This window comes from Acipenser ruthenus, chromosome 7, assembly GCF_902713425.1.
Source record: "Acipenser ruthenus chromosome 7, fAciRut3.2 maternal haplotype, whole genome shotgun sequence".
NCBI classification, from domain to species: domain Eukaryota; kingdom Metazoa; phylum Chordata; class Actinopteri; order Acipenseriformes; family Acipenseridae; genus Acipenser; species Acipenser ruthenus.
This window is the reverse complement of record NC_081195.1, coordinates 17,997,260-18,018,888: the sequence shown is the minus strand read 5'-3', so window position 1 is coordinate 18,018,888 and position 21,629 is coordinate 17,997,260. Positions and strand designations below refer to the sequence as shown.

At 40.1% G+C, this 21,629-nt stretch overlaps 1 protein-coding gene across 4 annotated transcripts in view; it reads left to right on the top strand.

Annotated features, from left to right (window-relative positions):
• The window catches only part of LOC117415166 (B-cell linker protein-like), a 76,844-nt gene that overhangs the window by 16,837 nt on the left and 38,378 nt on the right, over positions 1-21,629 (top strand). For 2 of the 4 annotated variants that reach the window (XM_059026515.1, XM_059026516.1), the window contains exon 3: positions 1,766-1,812. In XM_059026515.1, coding sequence (XP_058882498.1) covers positions 1,766-1,812 — 47 coding nt within the window. Of the gene's footprint in view, positions 1-1,765; positions 1,813-18,789; positions 19,073-21,629 lie in introns of those variants that run through there. The other 2 variants (XM_059026517.1, XM_059026518.1) reach the window with 2 other exon arrangements.

The window sequence follows — 21,629 nt, the reverse complement described above, 5'->3', positions numbered from 1 at the left end:
AAAGAATATACCTTTCACAGTGTTTGCAATCATTCTGAGTGGTTCTTATTGCAAACAAACTCAGATTTTAGTTTTTTACTTTTTGATATAGGTGCTCTAAAATGAGTTCAAGAGCTGAGGTTCTGTTCTAGTGGCCTGCCATAGACATGTGTAACCCAGGCTAGGTCATTCAAGTGCCTTTTGTACATCAATAAGATTAATATTATTATTTTTTTCAACACAACTTTGCAATGCAACTTTGAAACTTCTCTAAATGTGCACAAGGTCCTTTCACCAGTTTCTGTCACACTTTCAACATGTCCCGTTTTCAATACCCGGCTAACAATGATGTCTGAGAGAAGCTTTCCTTATTGACAAAAAAAAAAAAAGTTAAACACATACAAAAAAAATAAAATGAATAGTACCAAACAATGCTTTTCCTCCTAGACAAAGCAGAGACATGATACAGCTTTTAGCATGTTGCTGTGCACCACGAAGCCGGCTTCTGCCAAGCTAACCACAGTGTAGGAATCAATCAGAGAGCGGATGACTGTGTTTTTTGCTTGTTTACCAAGACAAAGTACAGGAAAGCAGGAAAGTGAAACTGTCACCTGTAGACCTCTGGAAGAAGATTTTGTGGGATTCTTTCTCTAAAGAAAGACCAGACAGAATTATTCGCCAGTATTCGTTTGATTAGTCCTCGCATTGAGTTTGGGAGTACTATTTATTATGTTATGAGATTATTAAGCAGAGTGGAAATGGAGCATTTATTTTGAAATAATTTAATACTGCTCCCTTTCTTAACATTTTCTTTTGGCTACAATCCCACCATCCTAGATTGACCAGGGCCCTGCAGGTCATGGAAGCTGTTCCTGCCACTTCCCCTCTACCTGCATTGTTATGGACGTCTGTTAACCTCCCTTAACCTGCTCAATCCCCACTTTAGTATTAACTCTCTAGTTTGGCACTCTCTCAGGATTTTGGCATTTGCCTTCATGGACCTTTATCCTGTTTCACTTTGCACACTTTTGGGTCCTTAAATGAACCTCCTGGGTTGCTTGTTATTTTTAGTTTTGTAACATATTTCATATCTGCACCAATGCTCTTTAACATGAGAGGACCACAATTCTATGATAGAGTACATAGTGGTTGCTGCCTGGAATCTTGTGTTCTATAATGACCAAAAAGCTTCCTAAGATGTGCAATGTGGAGTGAAGTTCTGAAAGGTCATTTCTCATATATGGCATAAAACTTGATGTACTGTACCTATGCCTATAACAGTTTTATTTTAGTTATGTATAAAAGGCTATTGCAAAACAACCAACGTCACATAGTCACATTGTAGAAACATTGAACTGTATTTTAAAAGATTTTTTATGCAATATAGATTTTGTCAAAACAAACAATACAAGCATTATTAGGAAATTAATTTGACAAAATCACTGTGAATAGGAGATTTTCTTGATCTCCTGTCTTGCTTAAAGCGGTTGCAGTTAAAACAAAATAATTTCTTACACATTAACTGGCCTTCAAAGTGTTCCGTTTCGAGAAAATGTTGCAGCAAAACATGGTATCTGGGGTGCTACACTTGGTTACAAAAAGTTCACAATTTCTGTGCTTTGTTTCACAGGAAATCTGCTACACTTGCATTTCCTGTTTTGTTTTTTTTTCCCAACAATACTACATTGACAGTTGTTTGTCTGGTATACTACACTTAGTTTTTGAGTTTGTATGAAATCTGTTTGTGTATTTGTTATCTGCTATTTTTTTCTTTTTTTTTTTTTAGAACCTAAAAGGCAGTGATATGAACAGATTTAATTTCATTCACCAACCGTAAGTAACTTGTTTTTACTGAAAACCTTATAAATGTAATCTTTATATTGTCTTAAAATGATTTGTTCCTAGCAAAGGTAATAAAAGCATTCATACCTGAAATGTATGCTGCCCAGTGCAAAGTTCATGTGTAAATGTTTGTTTCATACAAAAATTAGTGAAAGATCACTAAAGCAGTTGATTGCTAGGCAGGTTCAAATTAGAGGTTTAATTACATTTACTGGAATATAAGAACATGAGAAATACAAGACAGAGAAAAGGCCATTCGGACCACCTATGGTTGCTCACTTTGGTGCCAGCATGATCCGTTAGCACTCAGGAGAGGAAAATCAAAACCCCCTAACCAGGTTAGTAGGGGAAATTAAATCTCTGGGAATCTGTGACTAGACGGATCAACCTTCCTCCAGGCAGCTAGTTAAAGGTCCGAGAGGGTTAAATGTCATCTGCCATGTGTCAGCCCAAGCTTGAATCTTGTCTAAATCTCTTTGTATGATCTTGTAAAAGCTCAATCTGGTAATACAATAGACTGTATTAATATAATGTATTTTGGATGCAGCATGTAATCAGAATGTCAAAATTACAATATTTTCACAAGTTTGCCAGCCTGTATTTCCATTTTGACTCCATGCCAATGTATCCTGCCACCACACTATCAATCTAATTCCTGTGTAGCAATGATTAGGACTCCACCCTCTGGAGCCTCACATATAGATTTAAGGAGTCCTATTACAGGTGGGACAGGAAGTAATATTGTTATGGACAAAATAACTTCACCTGAGAACAAAGGGAGAAAACTAAAAGATCAACAGCAAAAGGAATTGTGAGTATGCTGCTGTACTAATGAGAGAAGAGAAAGTGATTAAAGGCTTGGTTATTGCCACTTCTAAGCAGTTTATGAAGTATTCAACACTTTGGGGTCAGCAACAGCACACTTTATGACTTGTGGCGGTAGCCAGACGCTTGTTACCCGGGTCTCAGTTCTGCTGTAAGGACTATTGGACTAGTCCAATGGAGGGGTTAGTCATTGGGACAGACAGGTATAAATACCTATGATGGCCTCACACCAGAGAGGGAAAGAGTAGCAGTGCACTCTGTGAATATACATTGTTTATTGTTTTGAAAAATTAATATCAGAAGGATACCTAAGTGTCCTGCTATTGTAGGCTGAGAGCCTTGTTTTTTTGTTAATATTTTTTTTTGGTTTGGTTTTGACAAGATTTGTGCCAAATGGTCTGACCATTTTTTATTGCACCAAAGGCCTCAATTAAAACCTCTCATTTCACTTTACTCCTGAGCTACTTTCTGTGTCAGACACTTGACCACGATATCTTCACAATTTTGCATTTGTAAATGACCTGCACAAAAAAGTAATTATACACTGACTGACCCATAACTTAGAATGATTTGCTACCAAACCCAACAAACAGGTGGTGGTGGTTTTCTGCAAGCGTTGTCTATATTCAGAGACAGGTTGTTCAATTCTGCCTCTGCATTGAAAAAAGAGCCAGGTGCTGTTGCACTCACTATCTTGCTACCTTTTGTAACCCTGCCTTTTCTGTACTCTCCGTTGAACTTTTTTCCTTCTTTAGCTGCGTGTGTGTGACCTAGGGTGACCAGATAGTAAGAATGAAAAATCGGGACACACTCAGTTGGTGAGGGGAGAAAAGAAAACTTGTGAACTACCGCACAACGCAAGCGACACAAACTACGTATCTTTCTTTTGTAGATAGGCTTTTTTTTATTCCTTTGCCTTCCTGTGTGAGAATGTCGGCAGCAACTGTTGGGAGATGTTGCATGCTTGCCTTTTAACAAATGACTATACTCTGTTTTAGTAAGGAAGCAAGTACCACTATTTGTAGGCTTTTATAGTGCTCTGAAATATTAGGTATATTTAATATGTTTAAACAGGTCCGCGAAATGTCAGTGAAATCCTAATTATAACCCTAATCCTAATTGGATGACTTGACCATGGGCATATGATTGAATCCATTTTTTCCCACACTGCATTCAGTACTTGCACTGTCTTTTGCTTTTTAGTGACAGATTCGTCAACAACACCAGCCATCATGACACTTCGCCAGTAAGACCGATGTCGGCACTAGTGGAGCTTGTGGGACGGCTCTAGGGCTAGCTTTCTGACATTCCCCACAGCATGCGCAAAAATGCCTGACGTCACCATCCAGCACCAGCCAATAGAACTGTGTCATGAGCCTCGCTTTGGTCTTGTCCCTTCCCAAATGACCAGACAGGGGAATAGCGTGAGCAAGCTGCAGCAAATCCTCCCTAAAGGGCTGAGGAATGAGCAACTGGTGACGCACTTGGGGTCATTTTTCAACGTGTACAAAAGATCTCGATTAATTTCAAAGTGAGGGTACATGGCGGCGCGTCTGGGCTCGACCACTCGACCATTAGCCACAGCTGCTTGGTCAAAGAGCCTGCCCAGCATGTCGTCACTCCCTTGCTCAAGTCTGAAGTCACAGGAATGAGCTAAAAAATCAGCTCCCATGGCTTCCAGCTCGGGATCAAGTCGGTCCTGAGCTGGAAGCCATGGGAGCTGATTCCTGAGCGGAGGCAGCCAAGCCAGACCCCAGCGCTGGCTCCGGGGCCATCACAGCAGCCAACAAATCTTGAAACTGCTCGTAGTCCTGTCCCAGAACTACAGGCACTGGCAATCAAGGACACAAACCCAATTGCACTTGCGTCACCTGCTGGCCAATTGTTTAATTCACATACATTTCGGGATGTATGTGAATACATTTTATATGCATCTGTCCCATTATTTGCTTAGGCTCCACTGTAGGGTGGACAGGCGAGACCCCAGTCCAACAACGCAGCAGCCCGTGGGTGACCCCAGTCTACCCCAGTTCTTGGGCCGGGAGCTCTCACCGCCACACTCCGTCCAAAGACCTGGCTACCCCTCCCTCCCTGGGGCCAGTAGAGGGGGTGATGCTGGAGTAGCGCTGTTTCCAGGTAGCTTAGCGGGCGTTGGTTCTGCTGCCTGGTACTGCTCTGCCAGTTGGATCGCCCCAACCAGGGTGGCAGATGCCTGCCGTTGCACCCACAAGCATGGCCCTGGAGCCAAGCACTGCAGGAACTGCTTGACTACGACTACCTCCATCAGCCTATCTTTCAGTGTGGGGTACTCGCCGGATCCAGGGTCCTCCCCACTGCCTGCGCCTCCCTCGTTAGCTGTGGCAGGAGGTAGCTGCCCACTGCTCTCAGGCCCACCCGGCAGAGATCGCTGTAGCCTCAAATACCTCCAGGTATGCTTCTGGCGGATCCTCTGCCGTCATTTTCGTGGGCTGCTGTAGCCATGGGTCTGGCCCCGCAACTCTTGCACTCCCCTGCACCACCGCAGTAAGGGTTTCACGCAGGAGATCCATTAAGGTGGTGAATTGCTGGGGATCCATTCTGCTCCCTGGTTTTACACTACTTTGTGTGGACAGTGCCAGTGAATCCCACCCTGACACCACGTGTGGAAGGGTGGTGGGGGATTAACTGACACACAAGGGAGACAAAAGTTTTATTTGCAACACCACACTGGTGCCCAGTTTTATTATTTTCTTTTGGCATTATTTTCTTTAGCCCACAGAGGGTGCTGTTGTCTGTGGCCTGAATACCGACAATGGTAGTCAGGTCCTCAGTAATACCAATACAGGTACTGGCAGGCGCACTCACAGGTGCTCAAAAATAATAATGAAAACCAAAGTCGAAACAAAAAAGGGAAAATAAAACGCAAAAATAATAAAACTACAAAACAAAAGTGCTGATTACGCAGTGCCCCACTGCCGCTAAGCCAGTCAGTATGGTTCTCCGACCAACGCTCAGCTATTTTCTATACACTGGGGTGGCCAGAGTTCCCCGTATAACTACACATGTCCCCTCGGGTACGTAATTATTTATTTTACTTCTTGGTTTATTTTAAGGCAGGCTGTCTCCCTCAGCCGTGCTTGCCTGGTCTTTGTTTACACTGGCATCTTCTGCCAGCGTCACTGTGTATTCCCAATCACAGCCACCCGAATGCATAACCAAGTGCAGTACTTATGGGCCAAGCAATCCCCCAAGGCCCGCCTCTCAGCCACTCAGAGAGAGGGAAAGCCAACACACCCACTTCCCCACCTCTACGTGTCATCGCCATGACTGACAGGCAGATCTTACGAGGCTGCCGCCCTCTTTCTGCGAACCACGCATGCACCAGACAGTCAGCACAGACCTCCCCCCGTTACAGTCAGTAATTGTATTTAATTGTCACACAGACTTACGCTGTACAGTACTTTCCCAAAGGGGGACTTCTTTAAGCTCTAGTTTCTTCAAATCTGAAAAGACTTAAAATCAAACTTCCTCTTTCCATTCTCAACGCCTGTGTGTAAAAAAGGTCATACATTGTGGGCAATAACAAAAACAAAAATAAAAACCTCCTACAGCTGTGTTTATTTCTTACAATATGGAACATGTGGACTTATTTCACAACCATCTACATGTGATGAACCAGGGTCATTCAAAGTTCTGCACATAGGTGTTTTTTAACATCACATAAGATGGCCCCAAACAATACTCTTATAGGTACCTTAAGTTTCAGTGTGCATTGTTGTATATATTATAGGCTCAATTGTGTAAAAACTGTTTTACATTATGTGTTTCTACCATTGCCTTGCTGCAGTACACTCTTTGTAGACCATTGGCGATACTGCCAAAAGAAATCAACAGCAGTCTAAAAACATTTCATTATTTTGAAATGTTTATTGTTATTTAACTTCTGAAAATCTTAATTACCTTAAAAATAAACTATTTCAGGGATTTCATTAACAAGGCCTTTTAATAACTAATAAGAATGATATTTTCTTCAGTAATCTTTGTTAAATCAGTCTCATACATCTTAAAGCCCTGGTCTCCATATTGGAAGTACACTGTGACATTAACTGTGGGTGGTATACAATCAGCAAATTAACACATTAGGTTAATTCCATGCTGAAAAATAGAATGTAAAATATGTTAGCAACATAGCACATAGATTACAATTATCCTTCCATTTAATAGTGCTCAGTTTTGCTTCTAGACTGTCTTTGAGGAAAAACTGCTAACCTGTTTTAGTGGAATTAATCAAAAATGTTTCCTCTTGAAGACTGCACCTTATCATACCTGTGGGTTGTTTTCCTATCCAGATTTCATTACAGAAGTAGCAATAGTAACTGACCTTTTAAGACCGCATTAGGCTTTGTCCTCTTCAAGAACCCGATGATAGACACCACATGAAGGCCTGTTTTTGTTTTAGTTTTTTTTTTTTTTTTTTTTTTTTAACGTATTGGAAACTTAATGGTAAACAAAGTCATAGAGAAACTGAACTGAAGTAGGATGTGTGCAAATTAGTTATATAAAGACTGCCCAGGTGGTCCTCAGAGAAGAGCAGGCTTCTCTTTTTCATGAAAGAAAGACTTCTAGAGAAAGGCCACTTCTAGAGCTATCAGTATAACAGAAAAGTTGATGACCATGATGTAAATAAACATGTATAGTATAGAGTAAAAAATAGCAATGGATAGTTTCATTAAAATTAGACAAGTGATATTTAAGACCTTGATGGCATTAGGTAAGAAAATTAGAGTTGGTGTCCAAAAGTATAAAGAATATAAACAGAACTGATTTACAGTATGTGGAATAACTTTGTGTTCTCAAGATACATATAAAAATGTAAGCTGACAATTGCCTGCATCTAACATTACCCACAGTTGACATTATGCTTTGTATAAGGTTTTCTATAAGGGTGAACAGTGTTTATGGTGCATCTTTAAGCGGAAGTAGCTTCAAATGTTATTTTAACCTTTTTAAAATTTCCCTTACTATTTAATGGTGTTTTAAATCATGTCTGGGGTATCCTAAGTGGGACTGAACAGATCATGCGACAATGAGACTTTTCAACACTAGCCCATCTGCTCTACTGGGACTGACAGATTTAAAAGCTTGCATTGCCACATGACTTGGATGGAAGACAGAAGGCTGTTAGTCTCCAGGCAAGCACAAGTCCAGGTAAAGACAGATTTAGAGACAATTGTAATCACTCAAAATTGGAGCCACAGAATCCAGTAATTACATTTAAAACTAAACTGTATTTCCCCTAAATAGAAAATGACCCCAAGTGGCTTTCTCTTTCCATTTGGTTAACACAGCTTCATCTTAGCTTGTGCAGCTGGGCCTCAGAATTAGAACAAACAGTCCCTAAAGTCAGTGGAGCAGTCAAGTGTAGCTGCTGTTACTTCAGACTGTTCTTTTCTCACACTACAGTACGTATATTATTTGTCACATTACTATCACCCTCAGTACACTGCTCTTCCCTATTAACTAGTTGACGTTGGCTACAAATCCAGTTCAATGCAATTCAGTTCATGTTAATGTTACAATATGAAAAACAAAACACATTGAAAGTGCTTACGATAACTTTAAATATATATGTTTGGTTCTAGTTTAACAGTATAAATATATCAATTGAAAGATCAAAGGGTAACATCATAGACAAAGAGAGGATACACATATTGTTTGGTAACAAAAAAAGGCATAAACACTAAAGGACAGTGTGATTATTAGTTAGTTAGCCAATTAGAACCATTATGTTCTCTGTGTATCCCATGTGTAATTATCCATTTAACCAATTTCTTTTTGTTTTTTATGGATTAAACATTAGCGTTGAGTGGATAGCTCTGAAATCAAACCTCTATTGTGACATCACTGCTACAAGCCGATCATTGAAATATGAAAAACGAGACACCCACACATGTAATAAACCAGGGTCCTTTTGTGAACCAAACTTTATTTTTAACATTCTCCCAAGTATTGTTTTTCTCATTAAAGGAATAGTCTGAAGTAAGGCTTCTAGTCGAATTTTTTTACAAAGCATGTTATTTATCTTATTCTTACTACCTGTTTTATCACTGAGTGTTTTACAAATCTGGATGAACAACCTTTTTTTTTTTTTTTTTTTTTTTTACACAGTATACAGTAATACAGTATATGGGATTGTAAAATGGCCTATGTTAATGTTATGGTATATAATGTTAGGGAATATTCCTGGAGTATTCTCTCATTTTCTAATACTGGTTGTTTCTCTTGAATTGTGACATATTTTTACAAGGAACATTTGCATTTTGGATTGCTCCATCTATGCTTGGAGAACTGTTAATGTTTACTTGTTTTACATCTTCAAATAGTTAATAGGGGGTGGGGGTCCTAACTGCATATTTACATAGCTAAAGATATGGTTTCCCTCGTCATACACCAGCCTTCTGTTTTTTGCAGCACTACTTGGTTTGCATAAGTAACCGCTCTAGGTGTGCCTTAAGGCATCTTTTAGACTTTTGGTCTCATGAGACCATTTAGTGGAAGATAAATAAATAAATTGTTAACCATATTGATTGTATACGCTACGGTTACTGCTGTTCCTATTAAAAGTAGGTGTAATTATACTCTTATTGAAAGAGTTGCAGAAAACAACTTAATAGCAGAATAACAGCAAGACTATTAATAATTTCATTATAGTTTCATGCTATTAAAATGATTGTATTTCCTCCCTGAAAATTTGCCATGCTATGAGATTTTGTAATGAGATCTGAAGCCAGCAGTTGTGATGACTCAGGTATGGGACATTCTCGATAACAGACTTGGCAACCGATTTCCATAACTGACCAACGTCCCTGAAAGAATTGGAGGCAGCAGTCATTAAAGAATTGTCCCTCCACAGCAATTTAAACTTGCAGGCATCAGTGCCATTGTGGTTGGCCATGATGGTCCCTCACCCTATTGACAGGGTTTTTTAGGGATCCTCATTAAAAAATAGAGGCTGATCGTGTCTGTCTGTCTGTCTGTCTCGCATGGTCAGTCTCACATCGTTAACAAGATTTTGTACCAGTCTTCACCAAACTTTTATCATACACCGCTAGCCTCCTAGAGATGTTTTGGATTGCATTTGGCTATACGATAAACTCTCTGTTTTATACACATATTTGTAACCTTTCAGCTACTGATTATTACATGATTATGAGGACCCTTTGTATGTGCATGCACTTGTTTTTTTTGTATTTGTGTTTGTATTTGTAGATGGGAATAAAGTGTATTCCATTGAGAGCATTTAAATATGTTGTCACCAAAATATTGAATAAGCTTGTTTGCCATGTTTTCCCAGGTCAAATTCTATAGTATTGTTTTGCATTACTATTGCCTACACATATTGCATTTTATTTTTACGTGGGAACTGATTTTGCATTGCTTCCAGCTGAATAAAGCAAACATCTATTTCCTCTTACAGTGCACAACAATCCCTGTCTGTCTGATCATTGTATTTGTACACTGTGTTGCAATTCTGACATACTGTCTTATCACATTTTACATTGTTTATATAGTATACAAGCAATTACTGTTCAGATTTCATAAACCAACTAATTTACTGGCCTCAACTTTATGCCCAGTTATGCTGTTTGGGTGAATTACTACATGAGGGGGAAAATTAAACAGCCAACACATATAACCTGCCTTGTTTCTTTCATTATCCTGTCCAGGATCAGACATAGGATTAATTGGTATTAAAAGACAAGACTGGCCACTTCAATTGACACATTGACAGGGAAGCAGTCATGCATTTCAAAAGCAGAGTTTTGTTTTGTACTCTAAATTGTTGTGCTTTTAAAATATATAGATTGTGTCAAATTGCATGTAAAATATGAAATACTGTATTGTACACTTTATGTAAATATGGTTGTACCCAGGGTTAATATTGAATGGTTTTAACCACTACAATGACTACAAATCTTCATGAAATTCAGCACGCTAGAAGAAATTGAGATGAACTAGGGAATGCAATTTGAAGTCAGGAACACATGTTAATTGTTTTAGCTGTTTATTACCAGTAGTATACTGCCATGGTCACTTGGTGGTTACACAGCACCCAAATGAGTCACTGAAGATAAGTTTGCATAAGATGAAATAGCAATTTGTGAAGTCAGCATGGCCTAGAACCCTGAAGCACTGTATTCAGGTATTAGTCCATCCAGGTTCAGCACTCAAGATTTTTCACAGAAGTAAAAAAGAGCAAAAATGGATAAGTGACCAAATCATTACACAAAAACAGCTAAGTTAGAATAATAAGATGTTTTCTTATTTGGTCCATTTTATAGATATTACATTAAAGAATACAACTGGGCCTAGCAATATGGGTGTTTGTAAAATCACTGAACCTATGTGCCAGACGCATTATCCCAGGCCCTGAAAGCAAAAAGACCTTTCCCTGTACCGGTTTAACAAAAAGGTACTTTTGATGTTAAACTTGAGTTGGCCAGTGGGTGATGGGTTTTTAAGCATGACACGTAAATTGGTTTTATATAATCAAGTGTGATGGGACACCCCGCCCCTGTGTGTATTTCGTAGTATTTTGTATTATCGTTATTTAAAATGTGTGGTTTGGTGCTTACAAACACGTTGTTTTATTTTACAGCATGGATGGGGTTAAAATTCCCCATCCATGCTAAATTTATGTAGAATGTGACTGTCTCCAGATTGATTAATTTATTGCTAACCAGTAACATGTATAAAAACCTGCAGCTTTGGGTGTTCAGAGGTGGAACGAAATAATTCATTGCTATGCGTGCTGGCTTTACACCAGTGCAATACTTGTTTTCTTTAGTGTCTGCTTTGCGTTTTGTTATTATTATTATTAATTTCTTAGCAGACGCCCTTATCCAGGGCGACTTACAATTGTTACAAGATATCACATTATCCCTCTGGTCAAGAGTCCAGAGCCCTAACCACTACTCCGCACTGCTGCCCTAATGTCCCATACCTGAGTTTTGTGTGCTTGTTTGGCCACTGTGCCGTTTTGTTAAAGTGTTTTGTAGAAATCATTTACTTTATAATAAAATGTGCACATCAGCACTTTCATACCCCAGTACTGTGTGTGTCTCTTCCTGGTCACCCACACGCCATCCTTTCCACACCAAGCAAGACTTGTAAACTTGGTTGCTTTTCTGCAAGGAGAATCTGCCCCTAACCAACGTGTCATCAGCAAGCGCATAACAGCTCTGTGTGTTATTCTCCCATGTTGCTTCTTTTGTTTTGGCCTCCTCCTCCCCAGCCACCATCTCGCAGCGTGCCTCGTCCCAGGGGGAGGTGGCTCATAGCCACTTTCTACCTGCGGCACTGGGATGCATGTAACTGTTCATGTTTTTCCAGCCGGCCTCGCGCAGGTAGCCCTTGAGCACCCACGGACGAGGCCTCCAGACAAATTTATCATTCACTCGGGCCCTGAGCGCCCATCACAGTTCATTAAATCATCTGCAATTGCAATCAATAAATCATTAATTCATTCTGGATTCTCCATGCTGAAAACTTAATTCTGTATACTTTGCATGTAGTAGACACCTTTATGCAAATGAGCACCCCTCACATGACTCTAATGTAAGTCAGTTTCAGTCACAATGGACAGACAGTAAATCTGACATACACTGATAGAAGGCCCTTGTTGGCAGGTTCTTTCTTGTTTGTTTGTTTGTTTGTTTGTTTCTACCATGTATTTACCATGTATTGAATCCTGCTGCTGTTATTTCAGTACTGAAACTCAAAGAGGTATTTTTTAAATAATACAAACATCAGATCTACATCTGTGGGGTTTGTAACTTTAAGTTTCTACTGTAGGCTAATGCCTTCATCCCTGTAATATTACACTATGACGTTGTTGCCCAAAACTATTGGTCTGCTTAGTTTCTGTGACTTAATAGGAGGTTGTGTGGTCCAGTGGTTAAAAGTTCAAATCCCACCTCAGCCACAGACTCATTGTGTGACCCTGAGCATGTCACTTAACCTCCTTGAGCTCCGTCTTTCGGGTGAGACTTAAGTGTAAGTGACTCTGCAGCTGATGCATAGTTCACACACCCTAGTCTCTGTAAGTCGCCTTGGATAAAGGCGTCTGCTAAATAAACAAATAATAATATCTCAGCTTCACATGCACCAACATACTGTCAGATTTGTCACTCCCAAAAAGGTTTGAAACTGTATCTTTGTAGTTTTAACATACAGAAGGCAATGTAGCAGGACAGTAGCAGGCTGTTTTTATTTAGTACTGAGGATGTTTTTCAGAACAAAACTACACTAATAATATTTTTTATATTGTAAACACACTTGTTATGCCTATGCACTAACATACATTAATTAACAAAAAAACACAGGCACTGGTCTACTTTACCAACACGGTTGCCCCACAGTAAACTGTTAGCATACACTGCTGCCCAACATGTTCACGCTATACCGTTGTGCTGGTTAATTTGGCTGGTGATGGTTTATGTATTACTACACAATGAACATATACATACAGTGCCTTGCAAAAGTATTCAGACCCATGACTAATTCTCTCATATTACTGAATTACAAATGGTACATTGAAATTTCGTTCTGTTTGATATTTTATTTTAAAACACTGAAACTCAAAATCAATTATTGTAAGGTGACATTGGTTTTATGTTGGGAAATATTTTTAAAAAAAATATATAACTGAAATATCTTGCTTGCATAAGTATTCAACCCCCACACATTAATATTTGGTAGAGCCACCTTTCGCTGCAATAAAAGCTTTAAGCCTTTTGGGGTAAGTATGTACCAGCTTTGCACACAGTGTCGGAGTGATTTTGGCCCATTCTTCTTGGCAGATTTGCTCCAGGTTGTTCAGGTTGGTTGGACAACGCTTGTGGACCGCAATTTTCAAATAGTGCCACAGATTCTCAGTAGGATTGAGATCAGGACTTTGACTGGGCCACTGTAGGACATTCACCTCTTTGTTCTTGAGCCATTCCAATGTTGCTTTGGCCTTGTGCTTGGGATCATTGTCCTGCTAAAAGGTGAATTTCCTTCCAAGCTTCAGTTTTTTAGCGGACTGAATCAGGTTCTCTTGCAGTATTTCCCTGTATTTTGCTCCATCCATTCTTCCTTCAAGTTTAACAAGATGCCCAGTCCTGCTGATGAGAAGCATCCCCACAGCATGATGCTGCCACCACCATACTTCGCTGTAGGGTTCGTGTATCTTGAGGCATGGGCAGTGTTAGGTTTGCGCCACACATAGCGCTTTGGCCAAAAAGCTCTATCTTGGTCTCATCTGACCACAAAACCTTTTCCCACATCGCAGATGGGTCACTCTCATACTTTCTGGCAAACTCCAGACATGCTTTCAGATGGTATTTTTTGAGTAACAGCTTCTTTCTTGCCACCCTCCCATACAGGCCAGTGTTATGCAGAGCTCTTGATCTGGTTGACTGGTGCACCATTACTCCACTCACAGCCACTGAACTCTGTAGCTCCTTCAAAGTGATTGTTGGCCTCTCTATGGCTTCTCTCAGAAGTCTCCTTCTTGTTTGAGCGCTGAGTTTTGAGGGACAGCCTTTTCTTGGCAGTACCTGGGTGGTGTGATGCAGCTTCCACTTCCTGATTATTGATCCAACTGTGCTCACTGGGATATCCAAACACTTGGATATTATGCAAGCAAGATATTTCAGTTTTTTATTTTTCTTAAAAATATTTCCCAACATAAAACCAAAGTCACCTTACAGTAATTGATTTTGAGTTTCAGTGTTTTAAAGTAAAATATCAAACAGAACGAAATTTCAATGTACCATTTTAAATTCAGTAATATGAGAGAATTGGTCAGGGGTCTGAATACTTTTGCAAGGCACTGTAGTTTGATTAACAGTTTATGTTGGCAGGTGTTTCATTCTCCTCCTCCTACACTGGCAAAGGAAACAGGAGAATATATTTGTGTTTCCTAAGCTTGTGGCTTTAAACCACAGTTGATGGTTTAATCTTTATTTTTACTTACTGAGCAGGTGTTTCTTTTGAGAGAACTGAGAGTATGGCTCACCCCCTGTTGCATCAGGTTTGTGTAGGATAGCTGTGCAGCCAGTGAAAATCAAATATGATTTTAACACACTCAGGGAATTTATAGTCAAGTTGGCATTTATGAAACAAGCTGGTGGCTTGAGCACATACTGTATCTGTTTTGGTAGAAAGGTAAATTGCAGTCTGTCTGTTAGTCCAAGGATTAAATAAATATAGCATAGCGCAGTTCAGGGGGTGTGCAGCTGGGGATCTCTAATGTCGAGTCTAATTAGTCTCTAATTCACTATTTAAGCCCTGATCACCTGCACTCCCACAGTATAGTGTTTCGTTGTCATCCTCCTCCTCCTCCTCCCCTCTACCACCTTTTCGCACATGTCTTTCGCATCACTCCCTCTTGGTGGCAAGTGAATCTCACTTCCCCGACCTCAGGTCCAGGCATCCACCTGCCTTTCTTCTAATAGGGGGGTTCTCACCGCGATGAGTCAGAGCAGACCCCCGGCCACACTCTATCCTGTCACAGCTCATGCGCTTATCTTACCTCACCCAGTGAGGCTCTGTTCTATCCATCCCTCTCTTCGGGACGTGGTTGCTTTACACTTCCAGTGCTCAAGTCCCATACTAACCTGCATGCTTTCTCTTTACTTCAGGTCCCAGGCAGCGCAGTCTCGGCCAGTCACAGGGTTTAACGAGTGCCCCTTTACAGAAGCCTCAGATACTGGGTACCCTACTCTCCCAAGGAGACTCCCTCGTACTTCCATTCGTGTCCTGGTGACCAGGACCAATTTCCACTCCCGAGGGTCGGCTCTTCGAGTATTAAACCTTGTATATGTTTTTTGGTAGCTGGGCTTGTGATGGCTACGCCACCCTCAGTCAGCAACCACCTTCCTATTCTAATTTCCAGCCCGGGCCATTGGCCCGCTACTAAGTCTGGGCTTCGCCCGCTCCTCTGTCCTACGTCCGTTCCTTCAGCGGCACTCTGTCCTACTAACTGCTCTTCTGCTTCCTCTGTCCTATCCTTACATACCCAGCTCGCAAGCTGTGAAATGCTCATTAAAATGAATCACAAAAATAATTATAAATGCAATGCCCAATGGCTTTTACAGAAGCTATTCTTTTACATAGGCTATTCGTTTACAAGGCGTTCACATAGACAGATTCTAATAAAGGGCTGATGTTGTATTAGAAGCAATGCAATGAAAGATGATTTTTTCTGCATACACCTCCATTGAATGGACTTTTCTCTCACTCCTTCAAGTACAAGGCTTTTAAAACATGTTAGATTAACAACCTTTTTTGTCGAGCTGAAAAATGCTAAATAAAGTTATATTATTAAAAAAAGAACTCCTTTATTGAGTATACATGAGAACAGGACAACATTTTGTTTTCATCTTTTGGTAAATGGGACTGTGGAAGGGTGGTGGGCATACACTGACACACACAGGAGACAGAAGTTTTATTTGAAAACACACTGGTGCCCAGTTTTATTATTTTAGATGTTTTTTCTTTTAGCCTGCAGAGGGCGCTGTCGTCAGTTAAACAGTTAAAAGCTGGCACACTCATAGGTGTTCAAAATAATAATTAAAAAACAAAAGGCGAAATGAAAAGGGAAAATAAAACACAGTAATAAAACTACAAAATAAAGGTGCTGCTTAAACAGTTCCCCCACTGCCACTAAGCCGGTCTGCTCGGGATCTCCGTCCTACGCTGTTATGCACTATACACTGAGGTGGTAAAGTTTCCCCTTTTACTCAAACACGTTCCCTCAGATACGTAACAATTTATTTTCTAAATTATTTTCTTTCTCTAGGCTGGCTGTCTTCCTCAGCCGTGCTTGCCTGTTTTGGTCGCTCGCTCCAACCACTGGCGTTCTTGCCTGGTCTATGTTTACACTTGCCTTCTCAGCCAGCGTCTCTGTGTATTCCCAATCACGGCCACCCGAATGCATAACCAAGCGCAGTACTTATGGGCCGAGCAATCCCCCAATGCCCGCCTCTCAGCCACTCAGAGAGAGGGAAAGCCAACACACCCTCTTCCCCACCTCTCCGTGTCACTGCCATGACTGATAGGCGAATCTACGAGGCTGCTGCCCCCTTCCTGCAGTACCACGCATGCGCCAGATAGTCACCACAGATCTCTCCTCCCCCGTTACAGAGACTTTAAAGTCCCGTCATCACTTTAAGAACTCTAACTGGCACTAAGGTAATGTGGGACATTTTCACGACACAGATAGAACCCATTTTGCCTTGAACACTATTCATTAACTTCCTTTATTATAGGTAATAGGACCCTACTTAAGTCTTATACTCATGACCCATGTTTCACTTGGGAAACTTTATGTTGTGGAGGTAAGTTTGACAAATTAGCTGGTGTAGAGTATAGGTATTTCTAAATCCAGCCTCCTAGTGTACAATATGTCCATTGCATTGCAAGAGATTGAGAATCATTCTTAACCATGTCTATGTTAAATTGTACAACTATGGTCGCAATGCTTAACACCATTCACAGATTGTTACAATTTATTTAAACCTGTTTTAATCAATAATGTATGCACTTGTGGGTTCATAAAATATTATTATTATTATTATTATTATTATTATTATTATTATTATTATTATTATTATTATTATTATTTCTTAGCAGACAACCTTATCCAGGGCAATTTACAATCGTAAGCAAATACATTTCAAAATACCTTATATCCCTGAAAATAATTCAACAAGGGAACTGTTGTTTGGAGATTACAGTATGATGGACTTAATGTACTTACCTAACGTAATGTTGGCACTTTTAGTGATGGTGGCCTGTGGAAAAATGTGTATGTATTTGCTGATCACATGTGGAATGACACACTTATTTGAATCATGACAAATAGCTTTGACAGCTTATTCAGGGAATGTAAAAGAAGTCTGATTTCTATTTAAAAAAATTGAATATATTCTAAATTGGAATTAAACAGATACCAATCTATTTTGAGTGACCAGTTTACCAGGATTGTGGTACACAGCAGTAAACGATAATATTTAGAAGAAGAATTCTAAGTAAACGAAGTCATTTTTCAACATGATTATATCAATCCCCCAAAATGATTAACTGTAACTGGTATTGTACTTCAATGAATTACAAACAGAATTAACTACAATAAAAGGAAACCAATGAAAACACAATGTCTAACTGCATTCAGGTGCTTTTAATATCAATTCAAAGCAAAAATGGCGACAATAACAAGTTAAAATACTGAAGTCTTAAAACAATAAAAATGCCTGTTTTGATTATTATATACAATGGTGTTCATGAATACACATTTAACAAAAACATGAATCTGTAACATACACACTGCAGCGTTCTGTATGGTACATTGTGCTACATACCGGTAACTTTGTCATCCACATTAAATACTCAATAGTGCTAAATTCAATGACAAACGTGTCGACTAGAAGTCTTTCTCAAAATACTTTATGTGAGAAGATGTCCTACTGTTGTATAGCAATTTTCTAATGTTATATTGTTGTTTCACAAAATGGCATTTATGTATGTGAGGTGGAAGTAAGTTGTGCGATTGATAAATGTGACTGTGCAGTGTGTCACAATAACCGAAGAGATATTATCAGGAACAAGGATAATTATATTCTGGTCGGGTTATTTCAATATGCTGATAAGCAGAACGCGACATTACCAGCGGTGGATTTGGCTCTAATTTCACATTCATAAAACAGACTGAATATGGAACAATGGAAAACAGTACACATTCAGAAAATAAATAAATAAATAAATAAATAAATAAATAAAAGTCACCAGTCAGGACCACCGCTAAACCATGGGAAGTGTCAGACCAAAACTGAAATGGAGATTCAGCCTAAAAATATATAAGAGCAGGAAGTTAAATGTAGCCTACATACCAACTCATGACATAAACACCGGCATTACAACGAGTGTAACATAAACAAATGCAGAACTATTAAACTGATAGCATAGCGAGTAAAACTTTCAGATTCCATTGTCCGATGCTAGGTCAAGTTTGGCCCTCCGAACAATTAATTATAACAAAAAATGTAGTTGGGCATAAGCACATTCAGTCATGTGACAAGAAACCTGAAACCACAAACTGCGCCCAGACAGACAAGGCTCGCTGGTAAGAAAGGAGTGCTTTTTATTCGCCCACACGCTGCCTTGTCATAAGTGACCCATGCCACGATCACTCAGTGTGTGATTTTAGTAAGCTTGTGGGGAAACCTGTGAAGGAAATCACAGTGTAGACCAAAAGAGAACAAGTAATGTTGTCTACAGCTTGGATCTAGAAGTCAAGTTTTGGAGCGGCTTTTTTTTTCTTTTGACTTGAACCTGTCAACAGCAACAGGGGGATGGAAAAAATAAATAAATTCACTGCACCGGCCGGGGAGAAGTTCAGGTGAGAAGTTCTGTGTGACATACATTTTACCATACGTTATAGGCTATGATTCAGTGTCATGGCTGTATTACTAACACCGGGAGGAAAGATTACTGGGTAAATTAAGATTATAAGAAGGATAGGACGTTTCCAGTCCAGAGTCAAAGAAGAGCCATACTTACAGCGAGCGCATTGTACACCTGTGTATCTGCAAGCAAGTATGACAATACTATCGATGAAGTTTGTTTCCGGAAAGTAGCCCAGTAATACAAATATATTTTTAATAGTTTATTAAGTGTTGTTTTATACAATCTGCTAATTTATCTGGTGAAGTAATAGGTTCTTATGAAAATTATAGTTTTTGTGTTATAGTTGCTCATAACACACACACACACACACAAAAGTTTAGTAGCCTACATATGGCGATGTTTATCAGATAGTACGTATAATTAAGCCTTACTTTTAATCTAATTGCAAAAAAAAACAACATATCTGTACTTGCAAGTGAATGGGTAATAGTAGGGGCACAAACACATTAGTTCCAAGGCGACCCCGGCATACATAAAGAATTAAAAGACTAAAATAATGATGATATACAATGCCCTAATCTGGTAAGGAAATTTGTGATTGTTTATAAAACATTACATTTTAATGACACCAGGCCAGACTAAAAACAAGTAACTTAAAGATAATCCTTTTTCTTCTTCTTTTTTTAAGAGAGAGAAGGATACAGAATTGGGTCACCACATGCGGTTTGCAAGATCAGAGGCGTAGCGTACATTGAGGCAGCTAAAAAAAAAAGTACAAAAATATATCAAAAGATTTTTTTTTAATAATGTGCCCTCTTACATTTTTATCATACATGTTTTCATATTATTATTATTATTATTATTATTATTATTATTATTATTATTATTATTATTAATATTATTATTTATTATTATTATTATTATTATTATTATTATTATTATTGTATTTGCCATTTCTTCGAAACATTGTGATCTTATAAATTTGACAGCCGGGGTATTGAAACTTCGCGCGAAACAGACATGTTCGCTTCTCGTTCTCATTGGTCAGTTTCCGTAGTGTAGCTCCAGAATTGGATCCAACATCTGTTTATGATCCGACGCCAGTGAATTCAGATTCAATCCCATTTTTTGTTCTCCTTAGTGCAACCAGCCCCTGGAGCAGCGGGTAGTCCCGTATATTATTTAGTGGATGGTTCTGTACTGTTCATACTCAAAGATGAAACGAAGAAACGTTAGGTTACTTACCGTAACCCTGGTTCCCTGAAAGAGAAGATGACCACCAATGACATTACGTATGGGGTATGCCTGCCCATTGGGTAGGTATCGCTGAGCTCTCTATACCAGAGCTGCCTATAGGCCCCTTCCTGGGATTATTATTATTATTATTATTATTATTATTATTTGTTTATTTAGCAGACGCCTTTATCCAAGGTGGCTTACAGAGACTAGGGTGTGTGAACTGTGCATCAGCTGCAGAGTCACTTACAACTACGTCTCATCCGAAAGACGGAGCACAAGGAGGTTAAGTGACTTGCTCAGGGTCACACAATGAGTCAGTGGCTGAGGTGGGATTTGAACCGGGGACCACTGGACCACACAGCCTCCTAATGATGCACTCGGTCCCACCCACCGAGGGATTAAAACCGTCATCCTGAGGAAGCCATTTCTCTTTTTTCCATCAAACCAGTGAGGGCGACCAATGCGACCTCGCAGTTGGTGGTCGTCTTCTCTTTCAGGGAACCAGAGTTACGGTAAGTAACCCTTTCAATTCGAAGACGGCCACCAATGACATTACGTATGGGATAATGTATACCAAAGCCGTCGCGAGGGAGAAGGAACGGCAGCATATGAGGGACGCACAAGCACTGTCTAACCCAGAGGTTAGCGGTGTGAACTTACACCCTCAAGGACCCTTGTGCCTAAAGAAGGCAGGGCAGGGTCTATCACATTAAGATGGTAGAACCTGGAGAAAGTATGTGGCGTAGCTCCACTAGCCGCAGTACAAATATTGGACATCGAGGCACCTTTGAAAAGAGTCCAAGATGTAGCCAACCCTCTAGTGGAGTGTGCGACTACCCTACCAGGTGGTGGCAAGCCAGCACCATTATCTGCAGTCAAGACTGTGTCCACAATCCAGTGCGACAGACGCTGCTTAGAGAGGGGCTGTCCTATGGTCCGTATCCTGTGACAGACAAAGAGCTCTTGCCCGCACTGGGCAGAGGAAATCCTCAGTTGAAGCAAACAGAGGTGGATGGAAGGACTCCAGTTCCACAGACTGATTAACGTGGAAGGCTGTGATCACCTTGGGGAGGAAAGCAGGGTTGGTGCGCAGAGACACCCTGCTGCCATCCTCCCAAATACGCATGCAGGAGCTGTGCACCTACAGCGCCTGCAGCTCACTGACCCGCTTAGCGGAGGTGATAGCCACGAGGAAGGCTGTCTTCATAGACAGGTACTTCAGCTCTATGGAGTGTACTGGCTCAAACGGGGCCTTCGTGAGAGTCCAGTACAATATTAAGGCTCCTTTCGGGGAGAACAGTCCTCCTGGG